Source organism: Ranitomeya variabilis, chromosome 2, assembly GCF_051348905.1.
Source record: "Ranitomeya variabilis isolate aRanVar5 chromosome 2, aRanVar5.hap1, whole genome shotgun sequence".
Lineage (NCBI taxonomy): Eukaryota > Metazoa > Chordata > Amphibia > Anura > Dendrobatidae > Ranitomeya > Ranitomeya variabilis.
Genome location: NC_135233.1, coordinates 443,110,319 through 443,126,064, shown reverse-complemented (window position 1 = coordinate 443,126,064; position 15,746 = coordinate 443,110,319). Strand labels below are relative to the sequence as shown.

The 15,746-nt window shown below is 40.8% G+C and overlaps 1 protein-coding gene across 1 annotated transcript in view; it reads left to right on the top strand.

Moving 5' to 3' along the window:
- Positions 1-15,746, top strand: part of LOC143806510 (receptor-type tyrosine-protein phosphatase beta-like) — a 131,420-nt gene that overhangs the window by 90,131 nt on the left and 25,543 nt on the right. Inside the window, exons 29-31 of the mRNA XM_077287126.1 lie at positions 3,121-3,411; positions 9,069-9,206; positions 9,306-9,507. Coding sequence (XP_077143241.1) covers positions 3,121-3,411; positions 9,069-9,206; positions 9,306-9,507 — 631 coding nt within the window. The remainder of the gene's footprint in view (positions 1-3,120; positions 3,412-9,068; positions 9,207-9,305; positions 9,508-15,746) is intronic.

The following is a 15,746-nucleotide window of genomic DNA, read 5'->3' as shown; positions in this document are numbered from 1 at the left end:
TTTTGTGTTTATTCATAAAAAATATCAGAAATTTGAGAAAAATGTTAAAAAATTAGCAATTTTCACACTTTGAATGATTATCCCTTTAATCCAGATAGTCATACCACAGCAAAACATTAATAAATAATATTTCCCACATGTCGGCTTTACATCAGCACCATTTGTAAAATGTTATTTTAGTTTGTTAGCATTTTAGGAGGTTTAAAAATGTAGCAGTAATTTTTTATTTTTTCAAGGAAATTTAAAAAATTTATTTTTTTAGGGACTTATCCATGTTTGAAGTGTCTTTAGTGGTCTGATATATTGGGAAACCCCCAAAAGTTATACCATTTTAAAAACAGCACCCCCTGACATACTGAAAACTGCTGTCAGGTATTTTATTAACCCTTCAGGTGCTTTTCAGGAATTAATGCAAAGTGGCATGACAGTAATGAAAAAGTCGATTTTTACCACCTAAATGCCTCTAACTTCTGAACAGGTTACAACAGCCAGCAAACTCTAAGGCTGCTATTTGGTAGTGAATTGCCATGGCAAACATCAGGACCACACAATCATGATCTGAGGGCACCAATTGGGATAAAGAGGAAGCCTCCACACTCTGTTAACCATTTATAATAATGTAGTCAATTTTGACAGCAGCATCTAAGGGGTTAAACAGATTTGGACAGTGCAAATACTGATCGTGGCTAATGCAGCAAGTTGTCAGCTATAGTGCACAACCGACGGCTGCTGGATTGTCACCTGTATGGGGATGCTATTCTCTTATATCTCAGGTCAGTTAAAAGACGTATTGGCGGTCATTAAGGGGTTAAACAGTCATTCTCTGCTGACAGAGTCCCTTTAAATCCTTATCACATTTATTAACCCTTGGTTGTCCACAAAATTCAGTCATGGTTTACAAACAGATTAACCAAAGGGTGTCCAAAGTCAATAATTGATAGCACTTCAAATTAATATTATAAACATCAATTCTAATATGAAATTAATCATATGGAAAAAGGAAGGGACCCATCAAAATTAAAATATAATCTTTATTAGAAAATTCATTAAAAAATATTTAAAAAAAAAAGAAGTACCAGAGTGCCTAGTTAGGGAGACACTACTAAATCCAGGAGTAAATAACAATATGACACACAGACAAGGATTGTAAACGCTGCTACCAGTTAAATATATAATATAAGAGGATAGAGCACAAGATATTGTTTGAGTAGTGTAAACTAAAAAATTGTGGTGACTCATAGTTGTAACTTAAGGTAATCCTTACTTCATATATGTAGACTGTCTAAATGTAATCAAGCTAACAGCGAGCTGGAAGTAAAGGATGCAAATACTGACAACTAGATCGATATGGAACACCATAAAATGTTGTAGTACCGATCAAATGACAGCGGGGATGGTGAGCCAGGATTGGGCAGAGTCCTCCTCATCGCGACGCGCGTTTCGCCTCTCGTTTCTTCCCGGGGAGTTTATACTACTCAAACAATATCTTGTGCTCTACCCTCGGAGAATTATATATTTCATTGGTAGCAGCATTTACAATCCATGTCTGTATGTCATATTGTTATTTATTAGTGATGAGCGAATGTACTCGTTACTCGAAATTTCTCGAGCATGCTCGGGTGACCTCCGAGTATTTTTTAGTGCTCAGATATTTAGTTTTCATCACCGCAGCGGAATGATTTACATCTGTTAGCCAGCTTGATTACATATGGGGATTCCCTAGCAAACAGGCAACCCCCACATGTACTTATGCTGGCTAACAGATGTAAATCATTCAGCTGCGGCGATGAAAACTAAATCTCCGAGCGCTAAAAAATACTCGGAGGTCACCCGAGCATGCTCGGGAAATCTCAAGTAACCAGTATATTCGGTCATCACTATTATTTACTCCTGGATTTAGTAGTGTCCCAATAACTAGGCACTTTGTTATTTATTTTTAAAATATTTTTTAATTAATTTTCTAATAAAGATTTATTATATTTTAATTTTGATGGGCCTCGTCCTTTTTCCATATGATTAATTTCATATTGGAATTGGTGTTTATAATGGTTTATAAACAGCTTTAAAATTAAGGACTTACTTCATGGCATTTGGTGTTACATATGTTCAGCTTTCAGTAATGATACTTGACTTTTCTATATCGTAAATTTCACACTGAGATTTGTTGGCTATATAAAAAACAGGCCCAGTCATGTCTGAAAAATGTGGACATAGCTGGCTTCATAGGCACACCTTGCAGATGGGTCCATTAGCTCCTTTCTATCGAATACACTATTCAGGTCCATAAAATTTACAGGAACAGTGCGTGCATTGAGTTTTTACCATCGCTCTGTGTAGAATAATGCCTATTTGCATTAACCCATTGGGTACAATTGTGCTCTTCATGATTGGTCTATTGTGAACAAGAACAGCCCACAAACAGCGCTCATCTGAATGAATCCTAAATCTGAGATCAATCTTTACTATTTTCCCGAACTAATTCAAAACCTAAATCTGTTTCCCAATCTGACAAACTTAGTTTAATCTCTCCCACTTAATTCAAACTAACATTTGTTTTAATTCGTTTTTTCTCATAGGTGAATATATAATACCTATGTACACACATATACATGAGCTTAAATTTGTCATTTCTAGAGTTTTATCTTGCACTAAAAATCTTACAAAATTATTTCCTTCATATTTTTTTCCCAACCAGCTCAAAACAAAAAAAGGGTTACCAAAAGTTCCTTTAATCTAGAATTCCTCTTAACTCCCTGAGTGCTTCTTTCCAAATCATTAGGGACTATATAAACAAAGAGTAATCCACATATTCTGGATTAATGTCCCTGCGCACTAATAGGCAGGTAATTGCTAACTACCTACATGCTGTGCTCGTGCTGTTTTTCACCGGCATAGAGCAGTCACAGACCGCTCTTGCCAGTGATTCAGCTGCTCCCTGCCAACAAATCAGCTGACTTGCCAGCAGGAGCGGTCTGCGACTGCTCTGTTCCGGCAAAAAATTATACCGTGTACAACAGGTAGGCCAGTAGCAACTACCTGCCTGTCAGTTCAAAAAATGACATGTTCATTCTTTTGCCATTTTCTTCTTGTTTTAGCTTATTGTTTTTTTCCCCTTTTCAGAACCAATGTCTGTGAAATCTCTGCAGATCAGCGCTGTGACCTCATATTCTGTGTCTCTGACGTGGAGTAAACCTGATGAGTATCAGACGTCTTACAGCTACAGAGTCCAGACATTTAACTCATCAGCCACAATGATAAATGATACAATAGTGACAAGTGAATCAGTGACAATAATGAATCTGATACCAGGAGAAACATATACATTCCTGGTCTATACAAGAGCTGCCGATATCAGCACTGAATCTGTGTCAATATTATCCATTGACCACATGTCACTGTCTACTTGCACAAGTAAGTACACAATGTTAAAGCTACCTATGTATCCATAAACTTTAACCCTTTCCAACTAACTTTTATATTATTACATAATATATATTTTATATCACAGGTGTAGCTGAACCAATAAAGTACATAATCATTCATAATCACCATGATTCAAAGGTCTATTTTTTGTCTTCAAACCTTAGAACAAAAAGTCACGTTTCACAAAAAATTGTGCAAAAAAATTCTCATATACGTACATAACATTACTCCAGATACATTCAGAGGCTACAAACCTCAATATAGCTAGTACTACTCTCAACTGAGAAGTGGAAACCATTGCATCCAGTCTAGACAATTCTCTGTGTATTTATAGAGTACTTGTCACCAGGTCAAAAATGACCAGTTTTTGCTCATATTTTATTCCCACAGCTCCTCCGAGTATTTTGATTTTTTTTTTCCCTTAAATCTTCCATATAGTGCCAGAGTTAAGGACTTTTTTGGTTTTGGGTTAATTAATAATACTTAGGGGAGCAACAGGATTAAAATAAATCCTCTTTAGACCTGGTGACAGGACAACCCCTTCTTAAACTAAATGTTCAGCCCAGGTTAAATAATAAAGTATATACAACCTTCACGTGCTGGCTCCAATCCAGTGGTGCTGGCACCCACAGTCCCGGGGCTGTGATGCGATGGAATGACTCGTGATGCCCAGCGCCCAATCAGCACTGGCAACGCTGTCTCCTCTTTTGGACAAACTGAACATGAAGAGGTAGTCTGGGTCCTGGGATCAGGTGCAGCTCTGGCTTCCCCTTCATGTTCAGTTTGTCCGAAGACGGAGACAGTGATGTCAGCACTGATTGGACCCCGGTGTCACGTGTCACAACAACAGCAAGGGAGCCATGGAAGAGCGAGTACCTACATTGCAGGAACTGCGCCGGCAGTATAGGCTTTATCATTTTAACGGGGACAAACATTTAGTTTAATCCCTTTACGGCCTTGGACGTATAGGTAAGTCCAAGGTCGCCTCCCCCTCTTGGCTGCAGGCTCCGGACATTAGCCTGCAACTTTTCTGGCACATGTCAGATGATTTTATTTTTTGGAATCATGATCCACCTGCAGCTGTCAATATGTTAAATGCCACTGTCAATCTCTGACAGCGGCACTTAACAGGCCCGCACCAGAAGCGAGAGTACTGCAGTGTATGAGACCAGCAAAAAAAAAATTATACATGTCGCACAGTTGAAAAGTGTAAAACTGAAAAAAAGTTAAATAAAAGTAAAAAAAAGTGGACACAAATCACAAAAAGCCGTTTTGCCACTGAAAATGCAGTGTTTGTGATAAAACAAAAATAAACAAAAAAAGTACAGAACGAACTACTGTATAAAACTAGTATGTTATTTATTCATTTATATTTATTTATATGGCGAATGTCATAAAAAATGCTAAAACATCACTTTTTCATCATACTGATTCACAAACAAAGTGAATAAAAAGCAATCAAAAAGTTGTCATTAAAAAGAAATGGTATAGATGAAGACTCCAAACCATCCCGCAAAAAAACAAGCCCTTATATACCTCATTCGCCAAAAGAAATAAAAAAGTTACATCTCTCAGAATATGAGAATGCAAAAGCAAATTCCTTTTTTAACATATTTTAGTTTTTTGTATGTAAAAATAGCAAAGCATAAAAAATATAAATCTGATATCGCTGTAATCATAGCAACTCAACGAACAACTGGGTTTTATTACTTTTACTGCACAGTGAATGGTGCAAAAAATAAAAACAACAACTGAATTGCTGTTTTTTGTTCATTCTGTGTTTTGAAAAATTTTAATAAAAAGCAATCAAAAATTATTATACACCCCAAAATGATAAACAAATCTGCAACTCGTCTGCAAAAAATAAGCCCTCATACAGCTCTGTTCGACAAAAAATAAAAAAGATACAGCTCTCTGAAAATGGTGACAAAAAAACATACTTTTTATAAAAAAGCATTTTTACTGTGTGATAGCCGCAAAAAATATAAAACCCGATACAAATCTGATATTGCTGTAATTGCACCAACCTGAACAGTAAATTTTCTTTTTCACTTATACCAAACAAAAATAAAAATAAGAACTATTCTTGTACTGCTGTCTATTTGTTCTTACTACCTCCCAAAAATCAGAATAAGGCTCGGCTCACATTTATCCTGGGCTCTCTGCTGTGCGCTTACATCGAGGTTCCCGTGTAAATTCCACAAAACCATGATTCAGACAGCCCCCAACAGAACCACTCACTTATGAGGTAGATGGAGTCATTTTGGACTGGTCTCTGTTCCGGCGTAGTTCCTTCATTTTAGCTTTTTAGCATGCAAGTGTGGGCGATCATAGAACTGTGCATGCCTATAAGAATGGATACCACCAGAGCAGAGGCCAAATGGACTCCAATGTGTCTCCATCTGCCTCATTATGGTGGCTGGTTTTGTTGGGGGTTTCATCTAAATCAAATTTTTGTTGGATTTACATGGAAACGTAAGTGCTCAGTGTAGAACACAAGAATATAATCTGTCATGTTCTCCATGGCAAGAGAACATAGCATCAGCATATATAGGAACTAGCTCTTGGAAGATGGGAACTGAGCTGACCATGAACTAAACCTAACGCACAACTAGCAGTGGCCGGGTAGCATGCCTACGTTGATTCTAGATGCCCAGCACCAGCCGGAGGACTAAATAATGCTAGCAGAGGAAAATATTAGTCCTAGCTCACCTCTAGAGAAATACCCCGAAAGGAGACAGAGGCCCCCCACATGTATTGGCGGTGAATTAAGATGAAATAACAAACGTAGTATGAAAATAGGTTTAGCAAATTTGAGGTCCACTTACTACATAGCAGAAGACAGAAAGGACACTTTCATGGTCAGCTGAAAACCCTATCAAAACACCATCCAGAAATTACTTTAAAACTCTGGCATTAACTCATAACACCAGAGTGGCAATTCCTGTTCACAAGAGCTTTCCAGACACAGTAACGAAACTACAGCTGTGAACTGGAACAAAAATGCAAAAACAAACATGGACAAGAGTCCAACTTATCTAGTAGTTGTCTAGGAGCAGGAACAAGCACAGAGAGGCTTCTGATAACATTGTTGACCGGCAAGCAACTAACAGAGCAGCAAGGTTATATAGCGACTCCCACATCTTGATGGGAACAGGTGAACAGAGAAGATGAAAACACCAGTTCAATTCCACCAGTAGCCACCGGGGGAGCCCAGAATCCAAATTCACAACAATAATCCCAGCCTTATTCTGGAAGTAATGGAAAAATATTATGTAATTACAGATAAAAACCCTAATTTATCCCACACAAAACCAGCCCCCACTCAGGTCCGTCATCTGTCTTTGGAACTATAAGGGGTCCCACGTTACTGGTAGAACAAAGACTCTGGAAATGCAACATTGCTCCCGCCCACACAAATAAAATCTAGTGAATTTTGCACTCCCAAATCCAAATAAATGAGAACCACTGAGCATAAACCACTCTAAGCAGCCACATGTTTGGCATTATTGTAGCGGGGAGAGAGCATTTAGCAATTTATGGGGTGCATGTTGACAGAAGAGCAAGCTAGGTACAATGTATGGGGGCGCAATAAAATTGGAGCTAAAAGTACATTTTTGTGAGAAAAAATTATTTTTTTTAAATTCACAGCTCTACATTATAAACTTTTGTTACGCACCTGGGGGTAAATATAACATAAAAAAATGAATTACATGCACATTACATATGGTATCATGCTGCACCGCAGGCGCCACAGCCGTCGCCTGCCTGCAGATGGGGATTTTTTAAAAAGAGATATATATATATATATATATATATATATATATATATATATATATATATATATATATATAATATTCATTATGTAAAATTCATTATGTAGAATAGAGGGCAGGTCAGTGAGGGATCAGTGACCTGTCAAAAGCCATACAGATGAATACCTAATCAGCGCTCCACATGAAGACCCCACAGGCCGCCCCGGAGCACGAGCATATCACTAACTTTAAACTGAAAATAAAGAATAAACAACAACCACAAGACGGATTTCATCACCAGGTATCATTGTAATCAGTATACATAATGGCGCCAACCTGACAGTGTCTGTAGGTTATTGTGCACAGTCCTGCTGACGGGTTCCCTTTAAGGGTATAACAAATTTTACCACTATCATTAAATACAGTATGTCACGAGAAAACATTCTCAGAATCACCGGGATCCCTTGAAGTGTTCCAAAGTTATTGCCACATAAAGTGACACTAGTCAGATTTCAAAAATTTGGCCTGATCAGTAAGGTTAAAATTGGCTCAATCACTGAGGGGTTAATAGGTTCTGATTCCAATTTTAAGACTCCCACCTAGCAGGAGGAATGAGATACCGGTCCTCTACTTTCCTAAACACAATCAATCCAGAAAGGAAGAGACCATGGATTCAGCTTTCTCCATTGCACAGCTGAGTGCCTTCTTCCATGAACTACAATGATTTAGGCTATGTTCTGTCTTTAATATACAGACGGAGTCACTATGTGCTCTGTCAGGCATCATTTTTGGTAGTATATGCCTATTTCAGGGGTCATTAAGACGCCATCAACCACATGTTGGTGCCGTCTTGAAATAGGCACATACTGTTTTGCTGAAAATTATGTAGACAAAACACAAAGTGAATCCATCTGCTTCATTAAAGTCAATGGCCCCATCAGTACAAAAACAAAATTCTTATTTTCCAGGACTTCAGAAGTAAGCCTGACGGAGTCACTGCACTGACAGTAGGCTACAAGTAATGTGAACATAGCTTAACACAGCACTCACACATGGTCACTTCTTCTACTTTTTACCTAAATGATGGCATGGTCACAGATAGGGCCACACAGTGCATCAACAATAATTGCCCATGCTTGTAGCGCTACCTGACACTCCTCTAGTCCCTTCTTAAAGGAAAACAGCCACACTCATTTGTTATAATGTGCAAATAATTTTAAGTATTTATTACATGTGCAGGACAACACCACAGAATGATGAAACACTGAAGGTAAGGTTACGTTTCGACCCTTACTGGGTCTTTGTCAAGCCTCACTTATAATTAGCTGTGACTTGCAAAGAGATGATAAAGGATGAAGTCCCCCCTGGGGCTCTTGTGTCGGCATATATGAAGTGTGGCACAAGCGGTGTCTGCTGGTGGACACCACAGCGCTCATCATGTCCTCCCCAGTGCAGGGCTTATCGACAGGGTCAGGTAGGGATTAGGTATCTTGCTCAGCGATAGGTGCGATAGGATAGACAGGGTGACGTTAGATCTGTCTAGGGGTGCCCACTCACCGCTTCCCTAGTGTTGGGTCCCCCTTCTCCTTATCCCTTTGTGTTGCACTTAGTGTGTCCTTCACTGTGCGTGACACAGAAGCATCGTGTGACTTGATTGCTCCACTAAATGCCGCAGGTCGAAGCTAGCTGTTAGAGGAAAGGTGTCAGCTGTATAACATAGCTGGCACCTGCAGTGTATATAGCATTCTCTGCTCTTGGACCTTCTCCATACCCATGCAACTGACATTGGAAATATCAAATATGAATATGAATAGTATAAAAACAATAATACATCATTACCTATTATACATCAATCTAAGTTCTGCAATTTTTTCGGTGACTTTTCCACAGGCCTGCCGGATCAAACTACCAACATTCTGACCGGTCTGACTACATCCAATGGCACAATGCACATTACTTTCTCGCCTTTTGATAGTTCATATGGAGCTATAGTGGCGTATGCTGTCATAATAACAACAAAGATGAATGGTACGATCGTGAGATTGGATAAATGCTCAGTATCTGTAGAGTATGTACTAAAACATATAGACGATGGCAGGAATAGGCATAATTGATTTATCTTTTTAGGCAATCATCCACCTTGGGGGATTTTATCTAAGACATACAGTGACTTTAAAAGCAATCTAACCGACACTTATGTCACCTACATCTTGGTGCAAAATGTGACACGGAGATCTGTGCGATCAAATGAGCTGGATGTTCAAGTGGGTGATGGAACAAAGATTCATTCCTATGTCAATGGACCACTGGACCCCAAGTTACCATACAGGTATCTTCCCTACATTTTTTTTTTATCACAGACATCAGAGCAGAGGCAATCCTAGTTTTTCTTTTGCCTTTCGCAAAAATTGTCACATCCACCTCAAAATAATAAGAAAATCATACTGGAGGTTATGTGAAGTTGTGATTCTACTCTGTCTTATCTTATCTTTATCTTTAACTCGGTGGATGACATTTTAGACAATTAATCCAAATCAAATTGCAAATTATTTAGGTTTGCAAACTCAAATTGCGAAAAATTCAAACCAAACTCAATTTATGACGAATTACTTTGATTATCTCTGTCTGACTCCTGTTAGGTAGCGGCATGAAATCCTCAGAGTCATTATCAAATCATTTGCTGGTGCAGTGAGACCTACGTTCCTCTTGGTTCAAGACTGTGTAAAGGTGGAGAAGTTGTTCAACACCATCTGATAACTTTTGTGCAGTAATTGTTGCATGTTCAATGTATTTGTGTTTATTTCCCTGATTTGGACTGTAGCAGTAGGCAGCTGGGAGACTAAAAGGTCAAGAGCACACCAGCCTGACTGGTGGTAGGAGTTGCAAGAAACTAAGAGAAGTTCCGGGTTTTAGTTAGTGCAGTTTTAGTGGGATAAAGAGAAGGACCCTCTCAGTATGACCTGAAGTTTGGGTGTGTGCAAAAGAGAAGACTTATACGGAGACAACAAGTTAGCAACTCATTGAAAAGTGGCGGCAGATCCTTTTTAACACAGGCACGTTGTAGGCCTTTAAAGAGAGAAACCGTAATTGAAAAGTCTTAAGTGTTGGCCAAACCTGGTGGTCTTTAGTGAAGGAATATGGGACTCAACAGACTGGGACACATAAGAAGTCGCAGTGACACAGTGTTTGGGTCTGTTTGGGACAAGAGGGCACAATAGGGCAATAAAAATAGAGGGTGACAATGATGGTAGTGCTCACCTGGGGGGTTTGTATAAGGACCTTTTTGAGCCTTAGAATGTGCGGCTGAAGCCCCATGGATGGAAGACAAATTCTTCCAGATAGCAATATCACTTTAGTGAAGATACCACAGTGTCCTGATCTGTGCTTGAGGGAATGAAGAAGTCTTGATGGTATACGATTAAAGCTTTTATTCACGCCAACACATTTCGGCCACAAAACATGTTGGCAATAAGCATGCACCAAAACGCTTCGGTGTGAATAAAAACTTTAATTGTTCGCCCTTGAGATGTCTTTATTCCCAGAAGCGCATCCTTTTTGGTATAGCATTGAACAGCAAGGTGGATTGTTGCTGAAGGGAAAAAAAAATAAATCTTTAAATCTTCAGCTTAGCGAGTGTGAGCGAGCTGAGTGTGACCTGAGCATAAGTGTGAACGGCGGTAAGTGTGACTTGTGATTCAGTGAAGAGGTATTTGGAAAGCCTTTAACAAATACCTGTGTGAATTGGTGTGAGTTGCTGAATTGGGAGTAGCTATATTCACAAGGGGTTAACTTAGGGTGGGGGCTCATAATCAATGGGTTATAAGGGGCTGCTGTTTGGGACTCAAGTCCTTTTTGGTAGAGCATTGAACAGCAAGGTGGATTGTTGCTGAAGGGAAAAAAAAAATCTTTAAATGTTCAGCTTAGAGAGTGTGAGCGAGCTGAGTGTGACCTGAGCGTAAGTGTGAACGGCGGTAAGTGTGACTTGTGATTCAGTGACTTTGGATTCAGGGAGTTTCCAAGGGAGGAATTGCTGAATTGTTGTCTGTATTTTATTAATACTTTGTATTCATTTTTATTTTAACTTTTCTCTCTGGTGCAATCCCCATTAGGAAATGTGCTCCACTATTGTTAATGCCATCCAGTGCACATCTTGCCACATGTATGCAGTCCTTGATCAGCCGGTCGAGGGTGCATATTGCTGTGCGAGATGTGAGCATGTTGTGCATTTGGAAACCCAGATTCTGGATCTAAATGTGCAGCTGGCAACACTGAGATCCATAGACAATATGGAGAGGAGTCTTCTGCTCACTGAGCAGACGCTCAATGGGATAGATGGGGGGGATGGTAGGATGGAGCTGCAGGACAGTGAAGTAGCTAGATGGGTGACATTCAGAAAGCGGGGTAGAGGGAAGAGTGCCAGGGAGGCTAGTTCTGATCTGGCACACCCCAATAAGTTTGCTAAGTTGGCAGATGAGGGGTGTGCCAGTACAGGGGTAGCACTGCTGCAGCCAGGCATGCTGTTATGGCTGGACCTGGTGGTTAGGAGCACCGGAAATGACCTGATAATCAAAACTGCAAAATAGAGCGAGCTCTGGGAAGTGGGAGCTCTGCTGACCGCAGCCCTAATCTATTATCACACACACTAGAATTAGCCATGGATAGTACCTGACTCTGCCTAGACGACTCTTCACAGCCTGAGAGGTAACTTCCCCTAAAGAGAAATATAGCCTCACCTTGCCTCAGAGAAATTCCCCAAAGGAAAAGAGCAGCCCCCCACATATATTGACTGTGAGTTAAGAGGAAGGCACAAACATAGGAATGAGACAGGTTTCAGCAAAGGAGGTCCAACTTACTAAATAGACAGAAAATAGATAAAGGGATCTTTACGGTCAGCACAAAAACTACAAAAAGCCACGCAGAGTGAGCAAGAAACCCCCCGCGCCGACTCACGGCGCGGTAGGTGCCACTCTGCAACCCAGAGCTTCCAGCTAGCGAGACAATATCATGATAGTCAGCTGGACAAAACTTAGCAGGTACTCAGAAATATATTCAGCACACAAATGAACAACAAATGAGCTTAACAGGGACTTAGCTTCTGCTGAAGTAGACAGGTCATCAGGAGATCCAAGTGAGATCTGAACCAGTACAGATACATTGACAACTGGCATCAGGTAACGATCTGAGCAGAGTTAAATAGAGGAACCAGCCCAGTCTTAAACGATGCAGCTGAGGAAGCCACCTCCAGACCAGCAGCTCCACTTTCAGCCACCAGAGGGAACCCACGGACAGAACTCACAGAAATACCATTCCTGACCACAGGAGGGAGTTCCAGAACAGAGTTCACAACGGCATGCCCTCTGAAAGCCGGAGGAGTGACTGCTACAGTAAGGAGGGAAATAGGAGAGCAGTACAGGCCAGACAGGTGCTGGTAGTGGGGGACTCAATTATTAGGGGAACAGATAGGGCAATCTGTCACAAAGACAGGGATCGTCGGACGGTGTGCTGCCTACCTGGCGCTCGAGTCCGACACATCGCTGATCGGGTGGATGGATTACTGGGAGGGGCTGGTGAGGACCCAGCGGTCATGGTGCACATTGGCACAAATGACAAAGTTAGAGGTAGGTGGAAGGTCCTTAAAGATGATTTCAGGGAATTAGGCTGCAAGCAAGGACCTCCAACGTGGTCTTTTCCGAAATACTGCCTGTACCACGTGCCACGCCAGAGAGGCAACGGGAGATTAGGGAGGTTAATAAGTGGCTGAAGAATCGGTGTAGGAAGGAGGGGCTTGGGTTCCTGCAGAACTGGGCCGACTTCTCAGTGGGCTACAGGCTCTACGCTAGGGACAGGCTGCACCTCAATGGGGAAGGTGCAGCTGTGCTGGGGGAGAAAATGGCTAGAAGGTTGGAGGAGTGTTTAAACTAGGGATTGGGGGGAGGGTATTCAATTTATAGGAGGGGAAGATAGGGCAGATAGAGACCTGGGCACAAAAAAGGAAGTTGGGGGCGGCGGTGGCATGGGGGGTGGGGTTAGAACAGTTAATAATTTAAGAAAGAATAGAGGTACAGAGAGGAACATCAAGTGCATGTATACTAATACCAGAAGCCTCGCCAACAAAATGGACGAATTAGAATTAATGTTGTTGGAGCATAATTATGACATGGTGGGGATATCTGAAACATGGCTGGATGAGAGCCATGACTGGGCTGTTAACTTGCAGGGCTATAGCATTTTCAGAAATGACCGTACAGATAAGCGAGGGGGAGGGGTGTGTCTGTATGTAAAATCGTCCTTAAAACCCATCCGGCGTGATAACATAGGTGAATTTAATGAAAATGTAGAGTCCCTGTGGGTGGAGATAAGGGCAGGGGGAAAAATAATAAATTACTGATAGGGGTTTGTTATAAATCTCCAAAAATAATGGAAGCAATGGAGAATATCCTCAGAAAGCAAATAGATGAAGCTGCGACTCAAGGAGAAGTCATTATTATGGGGGACTTCAACTACCCTGAAATAGATTGGGGAACAGAAATCTGCTGTTCCAGCAAAGGTAGTCGGTTTTTGACAACTATGAGAGACAATTACCTTTCACAACTGGTTCAGGACCCAACAAGAAGGGGGGCACTGCTAGACCTAATATTAACCAACAGGCCAGACCGCATAGCAAATATAAGGGTTGGGGGTCACTTGGGGAATAGTGATCACAAAATAATAAGTTTTCGTGTATCCTTTAATAAGATGTGTAGTATAGGGGTGACAAGGACACTAAACTTCAGGAGGGCAAATTTCCAACGGATGAGAGATGATCTTGGTGCAATTAACTGGGACGATATCATGAGACATAAAAATACACAAAGAAATGGGAGACATTTATTAGCATCCTGGATAGGACCTGTGCACAGTATATACCGTATGGGAATAAACATACTAGAAATAGGAGGAAACCAATATGGCTAAATAGAGCTGTAAGGGTGGGATGGGATACACCCCCGAGTACTGCAGGAATTAAGTACAGTCATTGATAGACCATTATTTTTAATCTTTAAAGAGTCCATAATAACAGGGTCTGTACCACAGGACTGGCGTATAGCAAATGTGGTGCCAATATTCAAAAAGGGGACAAAAACTGAACTCGGTAATTATAGGCCAGTAAGCTTAACCTCTACTGTGGGTAAAATCCTGGAGGGCATTCTAAGGGATGCTATACTGGAGTATCTGAAGAGGAATAACCTCATGACCCAGTATCAGCACGAGTTTACTAGGGACCGTTCATGTCAGACTAATTTGATCAGCTTCTATGAAGAGGTAAGTTCCGGACTGGACCAAGGGAACCCAGTAGATGTAGTGTATATGGACTTTTCAAAAGCTTTTGATACGGTGCCACACAAAAGGTTGATACATAAAATGAGAATAATGGGGATAGGGGAAAATATGTGTAAGTGGGTTGAAAGCTGGCTCAGGGATAGGAAACAAAGGGTGGTTATTAATGGAGCACACTCGGACTGGGTCGCGGTTAGCAGTGGGGTACCACAGGGGACAGTATTGGGCCCTCTTCTTTTTAACATATTTATTAATGACCTTGTAGGGGGCATTCAGAGTAGAATTTCAATATTTGCAGATGACACTAAACTCTGCAGGGTAATCAATACAGGGGAGGACAATTTTATATTAGACAACATGATTTATGTAAACTAGAAGCTTGGGCTGATAAATGGCAAATGAGCTTTAATGGGGATAAATGTATGGTCAAGCACTTGGGTAGAAGTAATAAGATGTATAACTATGTGCTTAATTCTAAAACTCTGGGCAAAACCGTCAATGAAAAAGACCTGGGTGTATGGGTGGATGACAAACTCAAATTCAGTGGCCAGTGTCAGGCAGCTGCTACAAAGGCAAATAAAATAATGGGATGCATTAAAAGAGGCATAGATGCTCATGAGGAGAACATAATTTTACCTCTATACAAGTCACTAGTTCGACCACACTTAGAATACTGTGCACAGTTCTGGTCTCCGGTGTATAAGAAAGACATAGCTGAACTAGAGCGGGTGCAGAGAAGAGCGACCAAGGTTATTAGAGGACTGGGGGGTCTGCAATACCAAGATAGGTTATTACACTTGGGGCTGTTTAGTTTGGAAAAACGAAGACTAAGGGGTGATCTTATTTTAATGTATAAATATATGAGGGGACAGTACAAAGACGTTTCTGATGATCTTTTTAATCATAGACCTGAGACAGGGACAAGGGGGCATCCTCTACGTCTGGAGGAAAGAAGGTTTAAGCATAATAACAGACGCAGATTCTTTACTGTAAGAGCAGTGAGACTATGGAACTCTCTGCCGTATGATGTTGAAATGAGTGATTCATTACTTAAATTTAAGAAGGGACTGGATGCCTTTCTTGAAAAGTATAATGTTACATTGATTTTTTGAAACCCACAACCCAGGAGATTCCATTCACACTGAATTTATTCATCGCAAATCGAATCTCCCACCCTCTGAACTCAAGTAGCAGCCCAACTGGTACTGTAGCTAATGGGAGGTGTCTTCAGTCAGCAGCAGCAGCTCTCAG